The sequence below is a fragment of the Hetaerina americana genome, unplaced genomic scaffold (assembly GCF_022747635.1).
Source record: "Hetaerina americana unplaced genomic scaffold, ioHetAmer1.1.p SCAF_2, whole genome shotgun sequence".
NCBI lineage: Eukaryota > Metazoa > Arthropoda > Insecta > Odonata > Calopterygidae > Hetaerina > Hetaerina americana.
In genome coordinates, this window is record NW_027286763.1 from 57,123,382 (window position 1) to 57,150,908 (window position 27,527).

At 38.2% G+C, this 27,527-nt stretch overlaps 1 protein-coding gene across 1 annotated transcript in view; it reads left to right on the top strand.

The window, feature by feature from the left end:
- Positions 1 to 1,306: 1,306 nt before the first annotated feature.
- Dop2R (dopamine D2-like receptor) overlaps positions 1,307 to 27,527 on the top strand; it is a 158,795-nt gene continuing 132,574 nt past the window's right edge. Inside the window, exons 1-2 of the mRNA XM_071585534.1 lie at positions 1,307 to 1,411; positions 17,973 to 18,082. Coding sequence (XP_071441635.1) covers positions 1,307 to 1,411; positions 17,973 to 18,082 — 215 coding nt within the window. The remainder of the gene's footprint in view (positions 1,412 to 17,972; positions 18,083 to 27,527) is intronic.

Consider the following 27,527-nt stretch of genomic DNA (forward strand, 5'->3'; position numbering starts at 1 on the left):
GGAGTGAAAGGAAGGAGAGGAATAGATAGGTAGTAGGTTACAAGAGCCAAATAGAATTGGTCTAATAATTGATCGAAAAATCTACCACTAATACCTTTCTAAAGGGGACCGAAAAAATAGAATAACTATCTCAAATGCCGACTTTGATTGTCCTAAAGTGTTACATTGGGTTGAGAAATAGCCGATGTCAGCCGTTGTTGAATGTATGAATTAAATTTTAGTTTTTTATATCTTGATGATGCAAATTTATTCATATGATAAAATATTTCTGAAATTTCCATTGAAAACTTTCCCAATATTTCTAGCCAAATTTAATGATTTCTTTCTGAATACATATAGAGGCATATGCGAAAAGTAAGAGCCGTTTCCTTATATCTAAATGTGGTGGATTAGAACAAATTTGTACGCATGCAACTCCAACTATTTTTTCTTTCCGAAGCCACTATAGCCCTTGTTTTGATTCACAGCTCGTTTGGCTTTTGGTCCGCGAAAATCATTCCTCCCGCCAAATGCCAAGTGCTGTTATTCGATTTTGGTATGCAAAAGAATATTCAGCTACCCAAATTCATCAAGAGTCATTCCTTGTTTATGTAGCTTCAGTAGTGGGTGAAGGGAAGGTTAGAGAGTGGTGTCGAGGCCTCAAAAATGGTCGGTCACACAAACGTGCATGATGAAGTGCGATGAAATCGTTCAACATGTGGACCAAGAACTGCGATCTGATAAACGATTGACGATTGACTTTGGCTGATAAATTTCCTCTTGTTGGATGTACCACTGTTTACACGATTGTTACGGAAAAGCTCGGATATCACTAATTATTTGCAAGTAGGATACCGAAAATGCTTACCGACCAACGCAAATAGTAATAAACATTGCGTGAACGAATGTTAATGGACCTATCCTTGGTCCTAAACCTAACGAATACTTCCTCCTTCTTGACCTTGAAACAGTGGCTTCGTTGAAAATAGTTTGAAAAAGACGAGGAACTCCTCCTTTATCAACTGGTTCAATTCCCAGGTGGCGGTTATTTCTATGTTGTGGGACTAAAAACGATGATGCAGGGTTACGAAAAGTACTTGAAAGTAAATGGCGATTATGTAGAAGAGTGGTGTTTGATTGTAGTAAACTAAAACAGTCATTAAAAATTTTTCTTATGAATATATTTTTTATGACCAAACTGCACGAATTTAAAACAAAATAACCCTCGTAAATATGCACACTCATGGAAGTGAAAGGAAAGGATAACGGGAGGAATGAAAGAGCGGTTACGTTTATAATCTGAGGTCACGAAGGAAAAAGGAAGCAAATGAAGAATGTGATCCCATCTGGGATTCCAAGCGGTAGAGGAGAGTGTCGGCGAGTCACGGGGGAGCGGTGCAGAAGAGCTGTTGGAGGCGTGGCGCTCACGGCTGTGAGTTAGGCACTGGGTCTTCAGCGGTGGCGAAAGGGCCTTGAGGAATTGCAATAGAATGACATTGAAATAGTTAAGGAATGGCTGATATAAAAGAGGTTTCTTACTTGCGGAAGGGGGAAAAGTTTACGGAGGGTAGGGCTTAAAATATGGAGGAGGCAGAGAAGGAAGGTGCCAGTCTAAATGGTTAAGGAGATTTAAGGAAAGGCAGCATTCGGGTCGAACGGCGATAAAAAGGATGGGTGGGGAGGTGGGGTTTGGAGTTGAGGATGATGCGAGAGCGTCGGGAAGTCAGAGTAAGAATTTCCGTGGGGTCGATGGGATTAAATTATGTTTCTCTTCGGCACGAAGGCAGTTGGGAAATGGAAAAAATGAAAGGAAGTAGATGCGGTAGGAGAGGACTCGAGGTGTGATCGGCTGGATCTTTGAATTCTTGTAGTTCTGTCTATGAGAAGGGATCATCCTCATTTTTTTAAATTGCTGACGTGAAAATCTTGTTTCGTCGAATATGTACAATAGGTACTTGATATTAAACACAATATATAACGTAATGAATCAAAATTATCGCTGATTAATGTTCCTTGCAGTAAAAGGAAAATGCCTGAAAATCATAGAAAATACGGAGAATATTTTGAAATTAGAAGGGAGGATACACTTAAGGAAAAACAAAGATATGTTGACGGAGATGTATGTAGCTATGAAGGTTTCCGTTTCATTTGGAATCCCAGTTCTCTTACTGTAATTAGTAATTCATTTCCAATATTTTCTATTGAATCTTCTGTTCCGCGCAATACAACCTTGGTGAGTTGTGAATACTTGAACGTTCCGGCTCTACTTGAACGGAAAATTTTAACTTATCGGTTTTCACCAAGCCCGAAGGGTTTTTGCATGGTAAGGACGAAGGTAGAACTATAACCAAAAAACCAAAGCTAAACCGAGCCGAAGGTCGCTCATTTGTTAATTTGTAGAGCTCACCTAATACTAAGGCCAAAGGACTACCTCTACCCATGGACTACTAAGTCGACAGGAGAATGATAAAGGAAATAAAATAATACAAGAAGAAAGTGGCCACAATATTGAATAATGTCAAAACAAAACTTTGTAACTCCACATGAAAAATATCCATGTCCATGCCCGACGATTGTGAAGTTAGGGACAAAGTAAGAGCGGGAGGGGGGGAAATAGCAGAGTGGCTCGTCGCGGAGGTTGGGCGCCCATGCGTCTTAACACCCTGAGGAGAGGGAGTGAGAGAAAAACATATTGTCATTCACTAATGGGTGGTACACTACAGTTCTTAAGAATTTCCCACTGTTTGAGAATGTCTGGCCTAGATAGACTCTAAGCCTTCAAAGTGGAGAATCTGAGAGGTGAAATCACTGGTGTGTTGGTTGTCCAGTAGATGTTTGGCGAACAAAGAATATGAAACATTCCTCTAGAAGCAATGCTCATGTTCTTTGATCCTCTTCTTGAACTTCCTCCCGGTTTGCCCGATATGCATGGATGTAATTGTTTATTAGTAATTTGGTGATTTGTTTTTATTGTATAAAGCTATCTTGTACTGTAAGAAATGTCTGAGTAATTTTAGGGAAATGTAACCTAGATATGTCAATTTTTTCAATTGTACTTTTTCGTCCTTAAAACTGCCGTAGATTTGTCTGGTGGCTATTCAGTCCAATTTGTTACAATACAGTTTACTTATTAGGTTAACCATATATCCGTTACTGATGGCAATTTGTTTGGTAATTAAAAGTTCCCTTTCTTGATTTTATACTGACAAAGGAATGGCGAACAGCCCATGAATGAGGGAATGGAAGGCTGCGTAATTTTGTTAAACGTGATGCCTGGATGAAGCGTGACTTGTTTGATCAGTCACTATGTTCTTCCTGAAGATATTATATTTAAGGCTCCTCCCAGTCCGCGAAATCCTCAAGTCAAGGAAATTAAGAAGGCCTTCTTCTTCTATTTCTGTCGTGAACGGAATGGCTTTGTGCCGCTTGTTTACGGCTTTGACGAACAATTTCAAATGTCATACAGTGCCACTGCATACAAAAAAAATATCACCCACATATCGGAAAAACTTAAACACACAGTCAAGACCTACTATTTCACAAAAAAATAGTTCTCGTTCAAAATTTTCCATGAAAACTTCGGCTAGTAATCTGCATCTACATAATAACCCGCAAACTGTCGCAAAGGCGTGTGGCGGGGGGTGTTAGCTCACCACCCGCAAAAAGGAACAAAACCACTTGCAAAATCAACACATGAACGCAAAACTATACCCGCAGTGGCGTATACATTCATGCAAAATCCTTTCATCCTACACACATGCTAATACATATACTTATAATGGTGATAAAGGGAAGCCGATGGCCAACCCACTCCGTTGATGGCAAATTTTGTCGTTGAATTAACAAAGTTTTGTTTTAACATTGTGCATTATGGAAAAATTCCGCAAAAGTACTCCTGAAGCTATTTATTTCATCACAATATATATTGATTGCATTGAGTCATATCAAACCTGCCTTTAAGGATCACATAAAGTATGATTTCAATCTTCAATTTACTGCTCAACACTACCTATTCATCAGCAATGAGCCCATTTGTGCCCTTTGATTTATCATTTTTTCCCTGAAAAACTTTCTGCAATTAATTATGCTATTCAAATAACTCCGCATGCCATAGAAAATAGGTATACAAGAATCTTTGATACAAAGGCATTCAAGGGACATCATTATAGACGCCTACGCTTATCAATGATTCCTTTTCCTATTCAGCGGAGGCATACTCCGATACCCTTAGGCAAAAATGGTTTTGTAGGTATAGCATGTAACGCTCGTCTCGTGGTAGCCTGTTAAGAACTCGTTTCTGTATGGTACTTGATCTCCGATTCTGCAGAGTATATAATAAAGAGATGGAGTTAACCATGCCCGCGAGCGTAAAAAATAGCAAATTTAAAATAAATATTCTTCCCGGCTATTGCTTATGTATCGTCGGTCACCGGAGAAGAGTTGGTGAATGAAAGACGACTTTGTAAGACTGGTTCCTTACCGACCCAACACATCATTTATCGTTCTATCCTAAGATTGGTCGACTGCAACCCTCCATCCTAGCCTACCTGATGCTAGTTGGCTTACTTCCTGGTATTTCTTGCAATGTACTTTCTTCTTTATTTGTCCCATGTATTTATCCCTAAGCCTTCCTCTTGGGACTTTTCCCTCTATTTTTCCTTCTATTATATTCTTCACGAATCCATTGTGCCTCAAAGGGTGACCAATCCATCAGATTCTTCTCTTCTCTATGGTGTTCCTTAAGGTCCGTCACTGGAACGTACCGTGGAGAAATTACAAAACAAAAGGAGACATCTTCGGTTTCCCCACACCTTTTAGAGTCCATCCTGTAATCTGTCTACCTCATCGGCCTTCTGGAATATTGCGCCGTTCCCGCCTGAGGGGGTTCGTTTGTTCAATGCTGGTCCTTCACCGCCGGCTGCTGGGATTCATAGGCTGTAGGAATTAAGAAAATTCTTCAGCCACCCTCGCTCGTGGTCACCGGTTTTTACTCTTCTGTTTGAGTTTCTCCCCTGGTTTTTTTCCGTTGCCTTTTTTCATTTCCTTTGCTTCACTCTCTTTACCGTCTCTCCTCACACTTTTTAAGATGGTTAAAATGTATCACCAGGCGAATTAGAGTATTATCTATCTTCCTCGCTATCTGTGGGACTTTGGACAGCCTTCTTATGATTTCGAAGGGTAATGATGAATGAATGATAAACCCAAGGGTAATGAAATTTTGAGCATTTACCTCTAATTGCGGTAGGAACGCGGAGGCCTCTTCCCTTCCTTCAAGGGGTGTGCCAATTCACCCGACGGTCTTGACACTACTTTTGCCAAAGTTGAGGCGACGCTAGGCTCTCCCGAGTATGAGCTTGAGCTTCTCGAGGTCCAATCATATCTTCACGCAGTGCCCTTCTCTTCACTGCCCGACCGCAACTTGCACATCACAGCGACACCACACTTCAATTCAGTCGGAAAGCACATCTCTCTCCCAAACATCAGGTAATTAGGATCCGTGTCCTTCCGTACTGGAGTATGATCTTGTGCTTTCCCGGCAAATTGCTGTGAAAAAGGCCATTCGGGTCCTCTACCGCGTTTACAAACAGACCGGGATAAACCGTCAGCATCCATGTGTTTGTTTCCCGCCCGATGCACCACCTAAAAGTCATAGTCTTGCCCTTTGAACTTGTCCTTTCCGTTCTCGAAATAATCTCAACCACTGCAAAGGCTCGTGGTCCACGAAATATTTTACCGCCATTTCATACAATAAATAGTTTCTGAAATGGCGGATCGAGTTAACTACCGGCAAAAACTCGAAGACGTGCCGCACTAAAGCACTTTCAGCACGTGAGAGCTCCCTGCAACTAAAGGGTAAAACCCTTTCCTTGTTTTCCTGTCCCTGCCTTAATACATCCCCAATACCCATCCCGTTGGCGTCACAGTCGGGTGAGAATTCGCAGTTCGTCCGTATGAAATTCAGAATATTTAATTTTAATCTCGTCTACTTCCGTTTAGACATCTAAGGCGACTTTGCATTCGGTTCTTCATTTGAAAAGGCACTTTTCTCTGTCAACCTAGGAAAGGGGCATGCTCCAAGAAAAAAAGTCTATGACCCGCCTATAATAAGACACAATTTCAGGAAACGCCCTAAGCTCCTCAAGAGATGCTGGACAGCGTCATTGTATGATCGCGGCAATTTTTCCTTGGTCCGTTACCCACCTTTCTTCAACAATACACGGACTAAAAATTTCACATTTGGCCTCATTATTTAGCAATTTTCAAGCATAACTTGAATGCCTGCCTTCCAATATTCTCTCTAAAATTTCCTCCAAAAAATTATGTCATCTAGGCACACCTTACAGCACTTCCATTGAGCACCCGCAAACACTAGGCCCAATAATCACTGAATAGTACCGGATTGTTGAACATTCCGAAAGGCAGCACTTTAAATCGGTAGGGCCCACCACCTTTTTTCACGAACGTATGGATCAGCAAATTCGTCCAAAACTATTTTAATTTCATCCTTTTCCAAATCACCTTTACCTGAATCATCCAATTCAAAGAGAGAGGATGCAGGTGGTAAGTGAGCGCTCTCTTAACTACAAACCGAATTTATGTATGCTCCTTTTTTAACATCATATTTCGAAATTGCGCCCACTTTAGTGTCTTTGTAAGGAGTTTCCGATGCAGTGAGAAAAAGCCCAGGCATCGGGGAACCCTTAATATTATGGAAAATATGCGCAGAAAGCACGCCATATTCCTTTAAAGTTTTTGGATTCGAATCCATTATTCTAGGTTTCCTTTGAGTCCCCCTATCCTTGCTCATGACACACTTTAATATTTCGTGGTAAGTAGAAAGATGATGTTCTCTTTCAAAGTCACAGGGCTAAATAAATCACGTTTTTCCTTCACTTGACAAGAAAGTCACAGATTTTCCTCGAAGGTGAACTCATTTCCGGTAAAAAATTCACATCACACGGAAGTCCTCGCGAGAAATCTGCCCCCATGAGACATCTCTGCGTTATATGTGGCGCAATGAGCACTTTATACGGGAAATCTTCCTCTCTGATACGAAGCACTACTTTTCTCCTCCCGAGAGTGCATAATGGCTCCTCGTTCGCCTTCGCAGGTACCAACTCTTCACGCACGATGGCCCCGAATTATCGGTGATGTTCCAGAGCGTTTCCTCGATCAAAGACAGCCGCTCCTACGCCTAATAAGTATCTCGTTGGGAATACCCGACACGTATACTGAAACGAAGGGCACCGAATTGGACCATATCGTCCGTACTTCCATCCTAGCGTCTCCTCGGACGACCTCCGTCGTTGCAGCAGCAGTCCGCGAATGCAAAGGCGGTGAACAGGTAATACCAATGCTCTTTTGCCGATGTCCTTTTCTTTCTCGTCACCGGCCGAGGAGATTACTACCTCCTAGGCCTCTCCTCATTTCCAAGAGCAAAAGGACGAGAGCATTCTACCCTCAAGTGACCCTCTTCGCCGCACACCTAACACCTCATCCCGCGATATTTACGCCTCACCGTGTTTGTTGAGCACCGCAACTCGAACTCGGGAGCCAGGCAACGGGGTCGCCTCCCGGCACAGCAATTCCCTGCGAGAATTCAAGCACCTCTTTAATTGTTTCGGAATTCTGCCCAAAGGCGATCTCCACTTTGTCTCCGCCATTGCTACATCAGCTCTCCATACCGACCCCTCACGGTTCATTAGTGAGCTTCACCGGCGACACAGCATTTATTCCCCTGGTGTAGACTCTTCCGTGAAATGGATAGGTTCCATCTCGGTGGCAACGCTGATAGCATCCTTGAGGCGCTCGGATCTCGCCTGTTTCACTCACACTCTTATGTTCCCATCCGAGAAGCGGTCTCGCATAGCGACCTCTACTTCATCAGGTCAGGGGAGCCTGCCGAGCTGGGCAACCGCGGTCAGCCGCCAAGGTTGGGGCGTCTTCCCCGCGACCCCGCGTCCTTAGAGATATGGTGTCATTTTCCCTCTCCCTAACTTCTCTTCGGTTGAAACGCATCCTTAATCCTCCCATGACTTTTGTTATTTTTCTGACATTCCTCCGGAAGATCATGACGAGAGCCTTTCCAACGAAGAGAAGTCTCAAGTATAGTATATTTTGCTCCTCGAGCAATTTATTAAATATGGCCGTTTATTTAATGCGGAAAGTCGAGTTTTCTCAGTCCCCTGCCCCACCAAATTTTCCTGGCAACGTCATGCTTGCCATGGTTGCAGTCTCCTAACAGCTCGCGTAGTATACAGGTATGAGTAATATTAAATTTTTGTATCACCGGTTGTGGGAGAAGGGTTAGCGAATGAGAGACAATTTGTTCCCCTCCTATCCAGCACGGCACTGCTAAATTCTTTATCTTACAGAGGTTTCTCGGTGATACCAATGGCATGTCTCAACGGTCACGCCCTCCTCTTCAAAGGAAACTTTCAGGGGCCTAAGGAAAACCCAGTGAAAGGCGCGCAAGAAGGTCGAATCTCCAACCGATACATTTATATCGATTCTTGTTGGTTCAGTGCCTTACTACAGTTAATAAAAGGAAGCCCAATTAAGTTCTTCCTCCAGCAAACTTTGAAAAGTTGCTAACACAAGTTCAATGGTAACTTTTGTTATTATTTTCAACGTTTTAAACTTTTCTTAATAGAAATTCTTCTTCTACTTCCGCTGATTTTTAAATTGATAGTGTGCATAAAGTTATTCATCAAGCTCTTCCAACTTTAATCGTCCTCATTGCCCCTCCATTTTCAGAAGAACACAATTTACCATATTAAAAAAAACTTTGACATTAACAGAAAAGCAAAATTTATATATTAAATCTCCTTAGTTTTAATGAGTCAATTCTTTGAGCTAATCTTTGATCTCAATTTCAGTGGGGCTTTTCCATTAATATCTTGCCTCAAGATTATTCTTTTATGTAATTTCCCTACTTTTTCTTTCGAAAGGAATTTTCGATGGGAGTCTTGGATTCCCTGGAAACTTAGAAGCGAATAGCAGGCATCAAGATGGGGTAAGAGAAGAATTATTTCGAAAGTCAAGAATAGAAGGTAATCTGGTGTCCCAGAGAATACATGAGAAAATTGGGATGATTAAATGACAAAGATGCATCAGTGTATAGTGATCTTCCCGTTCATCATTAATAGCTACTATTGATCTCGAAGCTTAAATTTATTAAGGTTAAATTTTGGCATGAGTAAAGATGCGTAACTACCGATGCTGGAAATCAATGTTTGTACATATGAAATTAATATATACACGTACATAAACAGAGTACATATTCAAGATACTGTTAAAATATAGACACAAATAAAAGAGGGCAATTGTACGAAATGTTACGCTTCATCGGTGAGTATCGGTGCGCCTATCGTCACTGGTGACGGCATGATAATTGAAACAAAATACTCTGTGAATGTATTGTGTGTTTGTGTCTAATATACACTATGCGTTGACACTGCTCAAGGTTTCCGTCGAGAGTTTATATATATAAATGTAAATGGATATGTGTGTGTATATATACTGTATATATACAAATGTACTAATATATATATATATATATATATACAAATGCATACATATATGTATTAATAGATAAATTATATATATATATATATATATATAAATGTATGTACATACATACACACTCATATGTGTGTATCCGTTTATAAGAGTTTCTAGCAAATTGATCCCATAATAGATGAAGTTTAAGCATCTTAAACATGAGTGACGTAAAACATGTATGAATGTTTTCATCTCCAGCAATGCTTTATATTGGCTAAAATATAGAGGGAGTTCTATTTTTTCTGGTCTAAAGACTTCTTAGAATGAAAGTTTTTATTCCTTATTCCCTGAAAGGAAGCTATCGCACTTCCTTAGCCCAATTTTTTTTCTTCAGACAGGAACCCTCAGAACGACCTCGTTATGATATTTTTGTTCATGCTCGTGGAGCTATGAATGACTTTTTTCAGCCGAGTCCGATGTTCGTCTCTCCTTCCATTATCCTCGCTCTATCATATCTCCTATTCTTCCCTTTTTCCATTCGAAAATGTTTGTAACTACAACGCCTCGAGCGCGTGATGTACCCATCTCACGAGACTGCATTATCTCTTTGGGTTCTGCATGCCCCAGGAGAATATATTTTATTCCTTCATGGAATGGGTAGCTTTTTTCTCAATGTTTGCTCTCGATGTGCGCTTTGGAATCACGCCTACTTAATGACGTTCACAATCGAACCTTATTAATCTCAAAACGCTTGACCATACTCTTCCGCCTCTTTATAATTGAATCGTTAATGTAATCATAAACGTAGACTAAAATGCGCAATCTACCCTTAGCAAAATTTACCAAGATTGGCATAATTAATTTTTCTTAATATAAACGCACGATACTGACTAGGACTCTACTAGGCGCAATTGCTCCAGAGTGGAGGATACAAAGGTTTCCTTCTTCTGCTTATTCCATTGATCAATAAATATGTGCCCATATTAATTGACAAAATTTAGAAAGAATAAATGTTTCCGCCACAATAGAACAACTAAAGACGTGTGCTCTATGTGCTTATTTATTATATTGTAATTAGATTGTTCGATTTATTAGCATCTACTGGCGTAGTTTTTGCACTATCCGATTGTTCTCAGTAGCACGATGTCTAGTAGGTGACAATGAAAAGTTATTTCCAAACAAGTCACATTTCTCAGGAAAATAGTTAATGGATGAAATAGGCCTTTTGTTGAATCAATGAATTGAAATAGTGTAAGTTACTAACCGGATCGAGATTCAGTAAAAGATGATGGAATGACTGCTTTCAAGTACGAGTAAAACCACCACGCTGAATGTAGGAAATAAAAGGATCTGTCATTTGCGTTTTTTTTTAGTCCTTTCGGATATGCACTTGGAGAAAGTGATAACCCAGTCGTTAACACTGCTAGGAATATCTGTTTTTGAAGATATTGGGAATTTTGAAAAAGAAGTTGAGAGGGGAAATGAATTTTGACGAGTCCTCGTTTTTTTCCGTTTCTCACCTCTGCAAATGTAAACCTGCAATCGAGTTGGTACTCGAGCGAATGCTGATGAGGGCATTACATATCACTCACGCAGTGGTGCATCGGCAGCAGGCGACTGGTATGGTCCCAGGTCTCTTAGACTACTCGGGCTTTGCATACCATTTTGGGGCGTAAAGGATGCAGCAGAGGAGGGCATAGGCGGAGGCGGACATGGAAATTTCCGGAATGTGTCCTCTGATACGAGTGCCAGGCATAAAATCCGATAACCGTTGGAAAGGTGATGTTCTTCTCCCATACCTATGCTCGGGGGTTTATCACCTTGTGAGAATCTCCAAGGGCATTACATAGCGTCTCTTTTACATAACCCACCAGGTGACCTCCTGCGGGACTCTGTGGAAGGAGGGGTCGCATCAGACATATAGCGTACAATAGACATCCACTCCCTCCCAAATACCATTGGGCGAATTGCGGCCCCGCACAAGTATGAAATTTTCATTTCGAATTATACCTGGGGAATTCTAAAACTCTTTTATAGCAAAACTCAAACTGATAAAATCGTTTTCGGAAATCAAAATGTTGTCAATATAATTGTATTAAATTGCCTATGACATAAACTTAAATCCCTATTGGGCAAAATATCTAAATTTCGGAGCATAGATTAACAATATTTTGTATACCTCCATCTTATGTTCATGCTTTTTTTGAGACGCGTCGTCTAATAAAATTAGCGTCAGACTAGCCGTGTGCCACATCAGCAAATTTCTTCTTTTGGTTTTTCTTTCAATATAGAGATATTGCAATAATTATTTCTGAAGGAAGCAAAGAGCCACATCTTTTGAGTTAGCCTTTTTTTGCCATTCCAAGTTTGTACTAAAATGGACAGACTAAATATGATCTTAGGTAAATTGCAATTTGAATTAATTTTATTTACTTTACATTTAATTGCATAAATATAACAATAAGTGATAATAATTCACGTTCATTTCTTCAATAGATTTCCCTTACTTTAATTTCTCAAGGTATGTATGCATATTAAGTAGCCCAAAACACCAATACAACTGTTTAGAGAAATCATTCTTGAAGGAAATAACCGGGGGTTAATATTTTGCGGCGGCTAATCATTAAGGAAGGCGACCTGAAGATTAAGGAGTGGTGGGTATTTCAGTAGGGATTAGATGTTCATGGTATTGAGGAAGGATGGAGAGAAACCCGGTGTCGCTATTAGAATGCTCTTAACGAGGCAAGGCACCTAAGGGTTTACCGTTAATTGTGGACAAGCTAATCCACTTGAAATGCTCTCCTCATGCTCAGTACCTTAAATAAGAACCAAGAACCTGCTGAAAACTTCTGCCAAAACTCGGTTTCGAGACTGGGTCCTCAGGGTGGAAAGCGAGTACAATTGAAATCGCACCATTCTTCATGGTTAATTCATAAATTTCGGATAAATATAGAAGAATACATTTGTTTTTATGCTTCTTACGTAGTTTTAATTTGAAAAGTATCATTCACAACCCTCTCACCCTCGCTGAACTTTTACGGGTATGATTTTTTTCGCATACGTCAATAGAAGGAAACTATGTGGAGATGTGCAAAAAAGAAGCTGAGGAGGCATAAAATTATGAGAAGGAGGAGTGCGGGGAATTTGTGTGGTTTGTCAAGGCCGTAATTCATAGAAAGCATAGAAGTTCGCAAAATCACGAGTTTCACCTCCATTCTGGAGCGGATCCGTGGAGGGATTCTGTGATGGAGAGGCGGAAAATGTGACGGAAAGGCAGTTTATGGGAACTGATGAAAGTGAGAAGGTTGAATAGGACAGAGGTGAACTTGGTAGTAATCGGTGATTATTAATGCGGATGGAGAAAGAGTTTAAATTTAAACATCATAGCGGAGTGTGGCCATCTTACAGATTTCTTTAGAGAATTTTTGGGTAAGCCCCTGAGAAAATGGAATCTTAAAAATAATTTTCGGATGCTTAAATGTGTTCAATTATCGGGGTTTTAAAAACGAAATTCAGTTTGAATAACAAGTTAGATGAACTCTGGATTCCCTCTAACACTAACCCCGCCTCTTTATGCTCCGTAGTGGGACGAGCTGCGAGATGATATTCGAAGTCATATAAAACTTCGACAGCATATTCGTAAATTGATTTTTGTTTGAGCAGTAATTAATCAGCAAGTATCCATGAGCGTAGTTTGGCGAAGAAACTCCCCCGTCGTTTGAAAGTTAAAAATCACTTATATAATTAGTAATTTGCTATGCTATTTCTTTCAACTAGATGGCATTCCTGGTAGAATTAATAGTGGCAATATATATAAGTACATAGTATTTTTCAATAATTTCCTGCATAGAGAGCACTTTGTTTCTGTATATTTTTCTGCGGAAAATATAAATTCGGAGTGCGTGAGGCCCATGGACGTTTCCCACCGCAAAGTCAAGAGTTCCCATAAAAATACCCCAGTGGGAGAAGAATGGCACTGTTTCAGAATGGGGGCGTATGAAATGAACATGACGCTGAGTGGAAGCGATAAGAGACCGGATAAAAAAAAAGTGCCACGCAGCTGGTCAATACGAATCGGACCAAAAAAGTAAATACATGACTCTGTTTCTTCGACAGGCCTGCAGTCAAATAGAATAAATATCGAGAATTCTGCTTCCGATGCGTGTTTGATGTGGGTAGCGGAAAGCTTTCGGCGTTATTTATTTTTTAGCTCGGTACTGGTCACGAAAATTTTGAAATTCATATGATAGCATAGGAGGGAGACATTCTATATTCACCATGACGCTGAACATAATATCCATTTCATTTAAGCGGGATAAAAATGGATGTGTGTTCTTCACTGGAACTATTATGGCATTTACGTATATGTATTTGACATTAGCAGAAAGACGATAGGGAAATTTATTTTGATGACATATAAGTATGTGCTGGTGTGTTTGTATATATATATATATATATATATATATATATATATATATATATATATATATATATAATATATATATACACACACATACATATAGACATATATATGTATAAATATGTAAAAATATATATATACATATACATGTTTTTTATTTAACACACAAACACATACTTAAATCTCATCAAAATAAATTTCCTTTCGGCTTTCTCCGAGATCTTCTTAAAGTAAGACTGACTGAAGGCCTCGGAGAAGGCCGAAAGCTTAAACAATTTACCGTGTGAGTGTCCTTTTAAGTGTTACTATTTTATTTGTGTTCTATTGTGCCGTCCCAATATTATATATATATATATATATATATATATATAAAATATATATATATAATATATATATATATGTATATATATATATAAACACTCGTTAATTACAGGCTGAATTTGCTAATTTACCATAATTCAAACATATTTTTATCTTAGACGATAAAGATTGCAAATAAATTAATAGCATCCATATGTACCAGAATTCAAGATAAATTAAAGCAATTTTATGGCAATCTATTTTAGTCATAACTCAGTGTAAATTAGTTTGATTTGACGCGGTCACTTTAAATGTAAACAATTGACCATTCCCTGAGAATTGCTGTTCATATTTTAATATTAGACATAGAAATAAAATTTTAAAGTGTGTAAGAAGTCGATTTAAGAACCGAGATCTCTAAATAAAGGATTCTGCGCCACTTGGCTGCGGGGTCCTGTGGCGGTTCGGTACTGTAAATATCTTTCAATGCCATTTTATTCAGTTTTTTGCGATATAGCTTCTCTACTAGCTCCTCATCGTAGCCGTTGTTTCTTGCAATCAATTCAATCGTGGTAAGTTCTTTTTTGACGTTGTTTTGCGACATTGGGACGTTCACCAACCGGTGTATCATTGAATGGAAGGCGGAGAGTTTTTGCGAGAAGCAATGTTTTCGTTCAAAGAATTTAAATGTGTAAGAAATAGCTGAAGTTGCCTTTTGGAGCCTCTCCACACACTGTGTTGGTATCGATATGTGGACGATGTGTCTTGTGTGTGGAGAGGCTCCAAAAGGCAACTTCAGCTATTTCTTACACATTTAAATTCTTTGAACGAAAACCTAAAATTCACCTCTGAAGTAGAAGAAAATAATACACTGAATTTTCTTGATTTAAAAATTTAAAAATTAAACAACCGGCTTGATTTCTCTATCTTTCGGAAAAACTCATACACAGATCAAGTTATCCATTTCAAGTCAAGACATTGCTTCTCGCAAAAACTCTCCGCCTTCCATTCAATGATACACCGGTTGGTGAACGTCCCAATGTTGCAAAACAACGTCAAAAAAGAACTTACCACGATTAAATTGATTGCAAGAAACAACGGCTACGATGAGGAGCTAGTAGAGAAACTATACCGCAAAAAACTGAATAAAATGGCATTGAAAGATATTTACAGTACCGAACCGCCACAGGACCCCGTAGCCAAGTGGCGCAGAATCCTTTATTTAGACGATTTTTCACAAAAAGTATGTAAGAAACTTCCAAAATGTAGAACCAAGATCTCTATTGATTGACCAAACCTCTTAGTCATTCATGTAATCCAGCTCACCACGATTTGATTTAGTTAGACCCAATGGGGATAAAACTGACTAACTTGAGTAAAGAATAGGACGGGGACATGCAGCAAGAAAGGTTTTGAAATGTAGTGGTGAAGGGCGAAAGTAATGTAGTGTAATACATGAAATACACTTACAAACAATGAATGACATTTTTCATTACTACCTCTGCCGAGAGAGTTATTCATCTTGAAATAACTTTTATAACTAAAATTTTATGCTTCTTTAGCCTAGTTATAAATGCATAAAAATAATGGCTATTAGAATAATTTCCGTGAGGCTGTAAATATGATTGTCTTCTGATTGAATGCGTTGTTTATCCATCCTAAGTTATCGGAAAATTTCATAAAATATGCCGGTTAGCATTTATTCAGGCTATTTAGCGCTTTAGCAATGCAAAGTTTTCTTTTTGAGCTTAAAGCGTGATCAGTTTTCCTTCTTTCAAATTATTCATATCATAAGTATTTTTTCTTGGGATCTCAATTTATTCTCAGGAAAATTGTTTAAAAAACATCCAAGAGGAAATTATTCAAACCATGCTTTTATGGACGTTAAAATTTTATGCGAAATGCGTATGGTAGTTTGAGAGCAAGCCAAAAGGTCAATGAATAATGTAATAGTTATAATCTGTTTAGGTGACTGCATAAGCAAGTTAGAATATTCTATCACCTAAAAGTTTACTATTGCTTTGCTTATTGGAAATTCCTCAAAAAAAGTACAAAAATATCATAAAGTGTGGCTTAAAAAAAACTACGGTTTAGTTTTATGCTTAGAATCTGTGGTGTTGGTCATAAGTACTTTGAGTCATCATTGTTGCGATATTCAATATCACGATTCATGATTACACCAAAAATAAGAGGGCGGCACTAACTATGTAACTCATCTATCCACTTCATAGACTTCTCCCCTTCTTTCTTCATGGCTAGTGCCCTTACATACGCTGCCATTCGCCGTTGTGGCGGCATTTGGGTTAGATTAGATGTAAATATACATGCAAGTATAATATGGATAAAAACATTCATGAAATGAAAAATGGTGATATTTGTGCCTTAGCTGTCTTCGTCCTAAATCGCTTTATGATCGGTGTCTATTTCCCTCCCAAGTAGTTTGAATAAGACCCTATCTACATTTTGGCATCAATAAGTAGTTTAAGAGAATTTTCATTTCATTTTACCAAAATAAATTTTTAATAAACGCCTTACCCCATCAAATCTCATCAATCCCCCAAAAGAATCATATCCCTTCACAATTTTCCCTTGAGTCAGCACTCGGTCAATAAATTTACTCATAAACAAATAATACATATAAAAAGTTACGGTGACCTCTGAATGGGTTTAGGTGATAAGTGAGTTGTATTTTCGAAAAAATAAACAGAATTCCAGGGGCGCGTTTAGAATGTGCGTATCTAAAAATGTGCTGGGATACAGAAACATCTCTGCGGCAAATTCATCCATGGCTTCAATGCGATTCAGATGTACATCATTTATAGGAATTCGCTAAGCTTACGTTTCAAGTTTCACTTTCAAAATAGTTTATCTTACTTTAAATATGTGACCTCCAGTTAACGCAGCCAATAAACCGAAAGAAATTTAACCTGAACGCACTCTAGTGCCTCATTGCGTTAGTTTTCGGAGGGGGATAATTGGCAAAGGCGACTAAGGCTTCGATGTAAAGATTGATGCTCCGTCAGAGCAATAGGCTTTCGTCCTCTTCTATCCATTCCGCTACCCTTCCAAGTCATCCCATCTCATTTCATTTCCATTCCCCGGGCCACTCCAGAGAGCCTTCCGGTTTCCCTTCCCGCTTTTATGGACGCCCACTTCCCTTGAATTCTTACTCATTAGACTCGAAGATGGGATATCCATGATCAAAGAGCGATGGATGTAACACGCCATCACGCTCTAATTCCCAATCACTCTTCCCATTTCGTCGGAAACATCCGCACCATCGCACACGTCGCTAGATGAATTTTTGCATTTAATCTCCCAAGGCCGTAACAACTTTGTAGCTTAACAACTTGGGCACTCCAAAAATTTGTTACGGAGACCTAGGCAGTCAACAGCGAGAAGAGATTACCCCTGTAAAACATCAAAAATCGTTGCACGATATCATGATTGCCTATGAACCACTAGTTTTCGTTATAACACACACAAGGAGAGTCTGGATAGATATATTGGACACCTGGTTCACAAATAATGCTATTACAATAGGTTCGAAGAATGTCAAATACTGGCGGAGAGTTTTATGCTTAAAATCATAACTTTATGGGAAGAATTTGGAAGCATGAGCTATTTTATGCCGCTCCGATCGTAACGTAACTTTTTGATAACCGATATTAAATCCTTAACGTGGCCATAAAAAAATTATTTGGCTATTAAAAATGTATTTGTAAACTAGTGATGAAAAAATTAATTGTTTTTTTTTGTATCCTTTAAGGTGAACGGAACGTGGGGACTGCCGACATTCGTGTGTGATTTTTACATCGCCATGGACGTCACCTGTTCAACGTCTTCGATCTTCAATTTGGTGGCCATCAGCATCGATAGGTGAGTGTTCAAGAAATTCTTTTAACGTTTTGGTTTATTATTGCAATATGTGAGTGTTTTACTTTGTTCTATAAAAATTAAATAAATTACCTAGACATAAAATTACCAATGGAGGTGAAACCTCTACAAACGAAATTTCTCGTCCTTATACTTTTGGATGAAAACATCCAACCGTAGCATTCATTGTATTGGATCGAATAAATGCCAAATATCGCTGAAAAATCTAACGCCAATGATTTATAAATTCAATGAAATGAATTTATTATATTCAAATATTTGCTTTTAAAATGCCATATCCTTTATAATGATAGTGTATTAAAAATTGTTAATTTTAACTATATTCTATTTCACCTACTTCACTTATTCACTAATGGTTTTCTTCGAAACAATGCCTCTTACATTTTAGATTGAAAAGGTAAATTTTAAAATTAATTGGAAAAGTTTTATAAGCCTTTTTAAGATATTTAAATTGGTCAGATTAAAATTGCCCATATTTTGCGCACAAATTGGCTGCGTTAGATAATTCCATTCATCCAAAAAGGTATGAATATTCGGAGAAAAAAACCCTTGACGCGAACTTAAGGCACCTGTTAATATTTAGCACAAGTTGATGAAACAAACCCGAGTCGCTCACTTGACTACACATACTAACAATATTCACCCAGGAGATCAATGCATATAGTATTTCAGAAACGGCATAACGCCAGAGCGCGTCTATTTAGCACCACGCCCAAAAACCTCGCTGCTAAGAGAACTAAAATTGCTTTGAGCCGAACGTTGTTGCCTCTCCCTTTAGTCTTTTGTCCATGGGTCAAAATTGTCAAGCAAGAGGGGAACGGAAACACTTCGAGCAATCGAAATCTCCCGGGGTCCAGGAGGTTTGCTTAATATCTTTTGGGGGAAAATTGGAATTTCCAAGAGTCCCGGGGCAACATTTGCGCGCGCGAGCCAGCCGAGTGCCGCCGCCCACTTCCCACTCACCCCCAGTTTCTCCCCAGGCAACACCACTCCTATCCCCCTTACCCCCCTCGTTTCGGAGCGTGTCCGACGGAAGCAAAGGAAGGAACGGAATAAAAGTTCCCTCGATGGTTTCGGGGTCCTCGACAGATCCCATTACCAAGTGGAGACAAGTCCCAGTCCGTCCGTTAGTCCAACTCCCCCATCATGTCTGAAATCTCTCCCTCTACTCCCCAGTTGCCATCCACCTCCCTACCTCAGGATATTTCGTGAGTCTCTCCTCTGCAATCAGACAACTTCTTCCTCTCTTCGCATTCGCCCACTTCTCCTCTCACGTTTAGCTCCTCTTCACCTCCTCTCCAAGCCTCATTCGGTCTTATGCAGGGATCTCCCTCCCCAATCTTACACAGAACTTTGTAAGGGAATGATAAAGGACTACAGCACCACTTACGTTAGGATTTTGGGACTCCTTGACCAGGGGCATTCTGTTGGCACAGTCATGAAGTACAGTGTACTAATATATCTGTCATGGGTGTTTTCTTTACCACCACCAAGGTCTCAGTGCAAGTGATATTGTCGGTGCTTCTTCTCACAGTGATTCAGGGACAAAGTCCGGAAACATTTGAACTAGTAATTTTCACAATGATCCTTGCAGCTGATATGGTAACATTATAAACGCTTTAAAATGCCGACTTTAAAAACGCACCTAAAAAAAACGTAAGTGATTATTTTTTTTTAATTCTCCTTGTTAAAATATTATTGAATCCATTCCATTTCAACGTTTCAGGAGTTTGATTCTTTTATCCTTTTTATTTATTTAGTTTTAAAACTCCTTTTAGTATTTTATTACTACGTTTTGGGAAAATATAATTTATAAATAAGTAATATTTTGAATACTTTGCATAGACGCTTAAAACGTAATACGAAATTAGTTAGTGGTGATTACGTATTTATCTCTGTATTTCGAAAGAAATTCTGAAGCTATTATATGGATATTCATTGAGACTCTAATAAAGAGCTGGATTGTAAATTGTTAACCGTACTTTAAAGTTATTGTAGAAAAATTTCAGAAAAATCCCGTTGAATGTTTTCATTATGATGCCTCTCTTGAAAGCACTTCCTTTCTAAGTAAAAGCAAAAGTAATACTTCGTATATATTTTGCACTTACTTTCTAATTTCTTTTTATTTACGGATAGCTGACTAAGTTCTGGATGTGGAAGTTAGCCAAGGAGTTAGCAGGAGGGATATTTGTTTTAAGTATACGTCTGTAGTGAAGAAACGCCTGCTGTTTAATAAAACGAGAAATATGAGCACATCAAAGAAATATTCAGTTGGACGGGACGTCTTTATTTAAGTGTAGGATAATTCCAACGCCAGGTTTTTGTTTAACTTCCATCTATCTGTCTGTCTTCCATCCCCTGAATGTTCTGTTCTTATCAAATCACCTACCAGCTCTTCCGGCACGAATTACCTTAGCAGTCGATCATCTTCTCTAATGACTTTCGTGCATTGCTTTGTTTTATTTTTATTTTTTTTATCTAGTAAATTGTTAAATTAGCATTATCTATCTGCAGGTTTTTTGCAGGTTTTTTCCAAACTTTCCCTTCGTGTGTGGGTGTTTTCCTGCAGTTCGTTTTTTCGCCATGGATAAAAGCCTTTATTCCTTACGTTTTTCCCACAATTTTGTATTTCTTTCTACACTCTTTGTACTCATTCATATTCATTGCAAATCAATTGTCATTAAATAGTTCTTTTTATATTATTTATTACTGCAATGTAATTATATTTTCATTTAATATATTTGACGATAGGTTAGATGGAAGAAGCAACTGCAACAGCCTCAATCTTGCCCAAATAAAGCCAATATATTGTAATTATTATAATTATGTCTACCACTTATATTGTTGTGCAAATCGATGGGTCCAAATCCATTTTCCAATGCACAATTCGTCATCATAACAGTATAAAACAAGTGACGAACCGCAAGCATCGTGCACCCTGTACCATTGACTCCTGCGCTGGATTGTAGAATCGTATATGGTTGTTTAAATGTGGTTATGGTGAGTATATATTGAGGCGAGACCCTAGCGGTTTTAAATCGTACCAATCCACTACCTGCTAACTCCATTGTGTCAATCTCCTCTCTCCTCCACTGCGCTCGGCCTAAGAAGAACCTTCATTTTTTTTCTTTGAGAACTTAATATGGAAGGGTTATGTGTGCCAAATGGAAATCGCCAGATGGTGAAATATAAAATATAAAGATTTGAAATTACCTTTTGAAAGTCTCAAGGAGGCAGCCGAAGAGTTGACGGGAGAGAGAATGGTAAATGGGGGAAGCACGAAAGAGAGAGGGAGATTAATGCAAGGAGTCCCTAGGACTTCCCGTGGCCATGGAAAACGGGAGGAGGACGAATGAGTCGGCAGGGTGAAAAAGGGACCAGGTAGCGCCCCCTGTGGAGCATATATTTTTTCCTCTCAACCACCCCCCCCTGGAGTCCGCGCTGAATGTTTCGCCGGGGTTACATTTAGTGGTAGAACGCGAGTGGAGGGAGGATGGAGGACTGAAGGAGATGTGTGTGGGAGAAGAAGGTTTTTATCAGGAGGTGGAAATTCAAGGTGGGGCCGGTAGTGGAGGAGAAAAGGAAGAGTTTCCAGCTAACAAAGTTAAGAGAAGGGGATAAAGAAGCGGAATGAATGAAGGAGGTTCATTGAAATGGAGACAGCGCTTCTCGAGACTTTCTGAGGGGGGGACAGAGAGAGGGGAGTGGGAGGGAAGGGGACGCGGTGCGGTACGGGAGGCTCGGGGGAGGCGGGAGAGGCTTGGTTCGAATGGGTTGAGGGGCACGCGAGACGGGAGAAGGAAAAGGGAGATAGCGATAGGATGGATATTATGGGGGAGTTATTAGGGTGATATAAGGGTGGTGAGGACGGCAAGAGTCGAGTGAGTCGGCAAATAAAGTTGCCCGGAGAGTGGATACCGCGGTTGAGGGTGGTGACGGGGTAGATGGAGGTAGGTTGGGGAGAGGGATGCAGGGAGACGACTATGGTGAATCATCAGGAGAAGGGTGAATGCCGAAATGTTAAAAAGGGTAAGTGAGAAAACGGTAAATGGGTTAGCTTTCACATGGGGATAGGAATTTTCAGAAATTCTTTGGAAAACGGGCAAAAAGGAAAGAATCGCTTGAGAGTATACATTACTCCCAAAAAAAGGCACATTTTGATGTAAAAGGGATCAAATTATCTTTAAAAAATGGTATGCATATTAATTCAGCCGACAGATGGATCAACAATTGACAACGGAAATTTGGTAATAGAGAACGATGCGCAAAATGTACGAGTCACCAAATATTTTCACTCAGTAACACAGGAGACTTAAATTTCCGATACGATATTCGAAAATTTAGCTTTGATCGCACTATAAAATATTGATGCATTATTAGCCGAATTGATTTCAATTAATATTGGGATTTAAATAATGTAGTCTTCGTTGTTAATTTAATATGAGAAGCAAGCTTAATTTGCGGGTAAAAAATATCAACATGAGGCGACTTTAGATGGATGGTTATTTTATTTCAATAGGCAGCTTTGAAAGAATATTTATGTGTATGTATGTATGTGTATGTACTAATATATATATATATATATATATACATATATATATACATATATACATATATATATATACACACACATATATATATACATATATACATACATATATATATATATGCATGTATTTTTCGAACCATAAACTCTTCCCGTAAAAGAGTTTCACTTCCATCTTCCCAGTTAGTTTTGATAATATTTTCATGAATAGAACATTAACGTTTAAAATTAATTTATTCCATCTAAAATTTTATTTTAATCTCTGAAAAAATTTCATGCTTCTGAAATTTCATTTCATTCTTTGAGAGAATTTTACATTAAGTTTAATGATGAAGTCGGATGGGCCCCCTGCCTTCGCTTTGCCAAACCCCAAAGCAGATTCTCTTCCCCTAATCTTGGATTTAAGCAATGGTTCTCGGCGTCAGATAGCGTGGCAACATAAATTATATTCCTTTCCCTTCCTTTTGATGTAAGTCGTGTGATTTTTCCATTCATACTGCCGTGTACGTGGCATGGGATAACGTTGCCGTAACGTCAAGAAAGGCGCAGATGGACAGGCTGGAAAATGTATGATTCGGTGGGTTATTGTAAAGAGATGAGGTTTTCGGGAGGTCGGAACTGGAGTGGAAGGAGATTGTAGTGGTAAGAGGATTGAGGGAGATGAGAGGATAGGCAGAGGGAAGCCAGGGAACGGGAGGAAAGAAATGAACGGCTGGAATTTCGTGTGTGGTGTCCTTACCACTTTGAGTAGAATAAACATTTGATTCCCTTCATAAACCTATTTCACTGTACTTAAGATTTACTGTCCAGTGAGAATTAAAGTTTCTCAATCTTTCGCTCTGTTGGTTTGCATTTAATTTCCTCATGAATTATTTTTAAGAAGGATTAGGTTTTAGTGCAGAACATAGGACACCAAAGGCATTTGGGGAAGAGAAATTAGTAGCAATGAGATAAAATCTCAGGAACTCGAAAATATGGGTGAACGTTGGGACTGCTATTCATTAATAAGTAATGGTCAGATGCTATAACTTTAAGAAGCTGAAGTGATAAATTTATGGTTAGTAATAAGTAAATGGAAGAAGTAAGAGTCAATTTGAAGTTCACACGCCAGGCGTTCTTAGGTCATTTATAGTGCTACGGAGACATAACTCTTAACAAAACTAACAATGTCCAGATTTTTTATGTATCATTTGAGCATTTACATGTGATAAGGTTTTCCACCAAGCCTTCCTTGCAAATTGGCATAAAAAATAATGAAGTAAGTTTTCTTTTTTCCCGTAGCTCGATGTGTCAAAACTTTTCTTCTTCTTAGACAGCCTGGCACATTCGGCACGTGGAATTCAAATGGCCTATGAATTTTACATCATTACACACAAAATATAATTGAATAATGAATTGCTGAAATTTTATTGTTGAATGGAAATGTTAAAATAACATTCGCTTTTGAATTTATAAGTTATGTTAAAAGGAAATTAATTTTTTTCTAACTTGTTGGTCAAATATTATACAAACTTCAAATGATACCTGTAACATTTTAGCGTGTCGAAACTTGGTAAGTTATTCCATTTGAACAGAAAAACAAATTTTCTGTTGGAAACAAAATATTTTAAAATTTCACAATGAATGCTGAAAGGCAAGAATGTCTAGGGCCCTTGAAATAATGTAAATCTTTAAACATGAACTATCTAGTCTATACCTGTACGTTACTTGTTTGGAACACATGCATTTCATCGAGAAAAACCTTTATGCCCTTAAATTTATTTAGAACACAAAAATTAATAATGAAGACAATTAAGTATTATAATTTGTAATCAACCCTCAAATTGTTTTATTGAAGTACATATTTTAACTAAGATGAGCCTTATTGTCAATTAAAGTAAATTGGAGGTAATTACCATTTTGAACCTTTTTCATCCTGAATTGGTTTTTTAAAAGTAATCTCGTACAAAGATATGATGAATAAAGTAATAAAATCTTGTGCTCTAATTAAGATGAAAGACTATAATGTCATAATCATTGTATTCATCTCGTCCCTGAACCATCGAATGTGAATATACTCTTTCTAATTTCTTAAGAGCATGCCTCAACCTTTAATATCTTAATTCATAATAAAATAGAAAATATCAGTTCAGATAGCAATTAGTATCTGATCTGTTATTAGAATTCTAAGTTATGCGTAAAATATTATTGAGTATATAAAATGAAAATATTTTTATTTTTATTTAAGGCAAATGTAAGAAGGCTAAATTATTGCATTCATTAAATGATGAGACAGCAAAATATTAGTTGAACCAAAACAGCACCTGGAGAGGTGGAAGAATTTAATGAAATAACTGTAAGGTAAGGGCATTAAACCAGATAGATAAGATGTAGAGAGAGAGGGTGACGTAAATGAAGATAACTTAGATCTAGGATTAATTGATGGCGATATAGAAAAAGCATTAATGGAACTGGAATTAAAACAGTCCGTGGGGGGAGAAAAAATTTCTCCGTAACTACTTTTAGGAAAACGTGTAAGTAAGAATTTTGATGGACTAATTTGTAGCATTTAGGTAAGAGGAATTTGGCCGAAAGACTTCTTCAGATCACTTTTAGTTCCTATTCCAAAAAAGTGAAAGGCGGAAATATGTAAGGGCTACAGAGCTATAAGTCTAAAGTCGCACGCAGCTAAAGTGGTTCTCAGGGTCATTAACAAGAGGATGGAAAGCAGAGCCAATGGTTACTTAGGGGATGATCAATTTTGGTTCAGGAAGTGTAGAGGCACAAGTAAAGCCATTGCAGTAATATGGTCACAAATATAGAGGAACATAGAATACAATCAGTATGCGTATGTATGTTTCGCAGATTTTAAAATACTGTTCGGTGGACTAAATTGGGTGGATTTAATGAACGTATTGCAGAAATAGGAGTAGATTGGAGGGCTAGGAGGTTTATTCAAAACCTGTACATGTCTTAGACTGCTAAGGTGAGAGTTGATGATAGAGGGTCCGAAGAGCCGTGTTAGGATACTTATGAGTAAATGTAAACCGAACGAGGGCTATGTGGTTTTTGAGAAAGTGAAAGGCTAAATTAAACGTTGAAATAGGAGGGTAAAAAGTAGAGCAAGTGAAACAGTTTAACTGTTTTGCAAGTGTTTTGGACCAGAATGATCAAAGTAGTAGGAACTTCAGGAGAATAATTGTGATAGGCAAAAAAACTTTAACAAGGAGATTGATGACAGGAACGCTGAGTAGAGTGGTTTTCTACGGCACGGAAACTTGGTCATTGCTTGGACAAGCAGAAAGATAGGCATAGATGGAGACTTTTGAAATATGGGTGTGGTTGAGGATGGAAAAGATGAAGTGAACTGTAAGGAAAATAAACAAACGAGAGCTAGGCATGGTGGGGGAGAACAGAGGATTTTTGGGATAAATCAAAAGACCGACAAAAACCTACGGAACTGGTAGACCAATAATAACAATTTAAAGTTCTATAGAGTTTGCAATGCAGATGATTTTGAGGTGTGCTAAGTCTGACAGCACGCTCTTTTACTGTTAATGTGATTAATATGAGCCATTCTCAACCATATAAATACACTCTCATTCCGTCGTTGACGTTTCTTAGTTTGATAAATTTGGTCTCTCCCCTGTCTTGTTTGCTAGATTTATATTTTTATCCGAATATGAATATGTCCTTAGTATTCCCGAAGTATGATATCAAAGACTGTGTTTTGAAACACTGGTCCGTAACGTCAGCTGAGGGATATCTTTTTTTTACAGAAGAATCATTTATATGAATATATTCTATTGTTTCAGGCTTCACTTCGTGGAAGTATTTAATATCCATACTAAGAAGAAAGAAAGACTCGTACTTTTCCACAGATTTAAATCTGTGAAAAAGTACGAGTATTTCTTTCTTTTTAGTATGGACATTTATATGAAAATAATCCATCGTACTTTTAATAAAATTTCCCATTGGATTTCCTATTAGTTCCATGGAAGTTATGTTTCACGGAAGACTTTTCCTCCGATACGTTAATGGCGGTGAAAGATTAATGGCGTTAAGAATAATAAAATTGAACATTGATCGAACATAAAGAGTTCTCCACACATCCTGAAAATTTTTACGTTTCATCATTCGAGTTACTTTTTTGTCTCGGGACGAGTGGCAATGCTTTCAGAAGCTAAAAGGATAAAATCTAAAGGATAAAGTAGGTCAAGAGCTTTATCATAGTATCCATTCTTTTCTTCCTAAATGACATCAACGTTGACGACCGTTTTGACCTCTATGGCGCTTTCTTGAAACAATTTTTTCAGCTTTCAAAGACCACCTTGGCAGATCAAAGTTTTCACCTCTTCGGCGATTCTTAATAGCAAGTGTATTTCAATAGCCTAATGTATCGCGTCTCTTTGTTCATTCATTATTTCTACACATGGGTAAAAAATCATCATAGGTTTTATTAATGAATTTTTTAGCTGTTTGAAAGTATTTTTATGCCACGTCATATATGCTATTCATGGTGCATTTTACATAATTAATTACTAAATGAAAATTAAGAAAGTATTTCTTCAAATGGCTAATAAACACATAAAATATTATATACTGCAAAATAACAACATATTTTTTCTCAGAAATATATATTTTTTTATCTAATTGTACCCATTAGTTTTATCCTTCTTGTGCAGTAGCCATATTACTCTTATTTTGAAAACGTAATAATCTTTTGATTGGTATCAAGGATTTATCATTGTTGCATTACAATATTTGGGTACGACTACTTTACTAATACCATCATTTTGTTATCATTAAAAGTTAATCCGTGATAATGACTAATTTTATGGGATTTTATTTGTTTATGAACAGTAACTGTAGGGGCAAGGTAGTCTTTAATTTAATATGGTA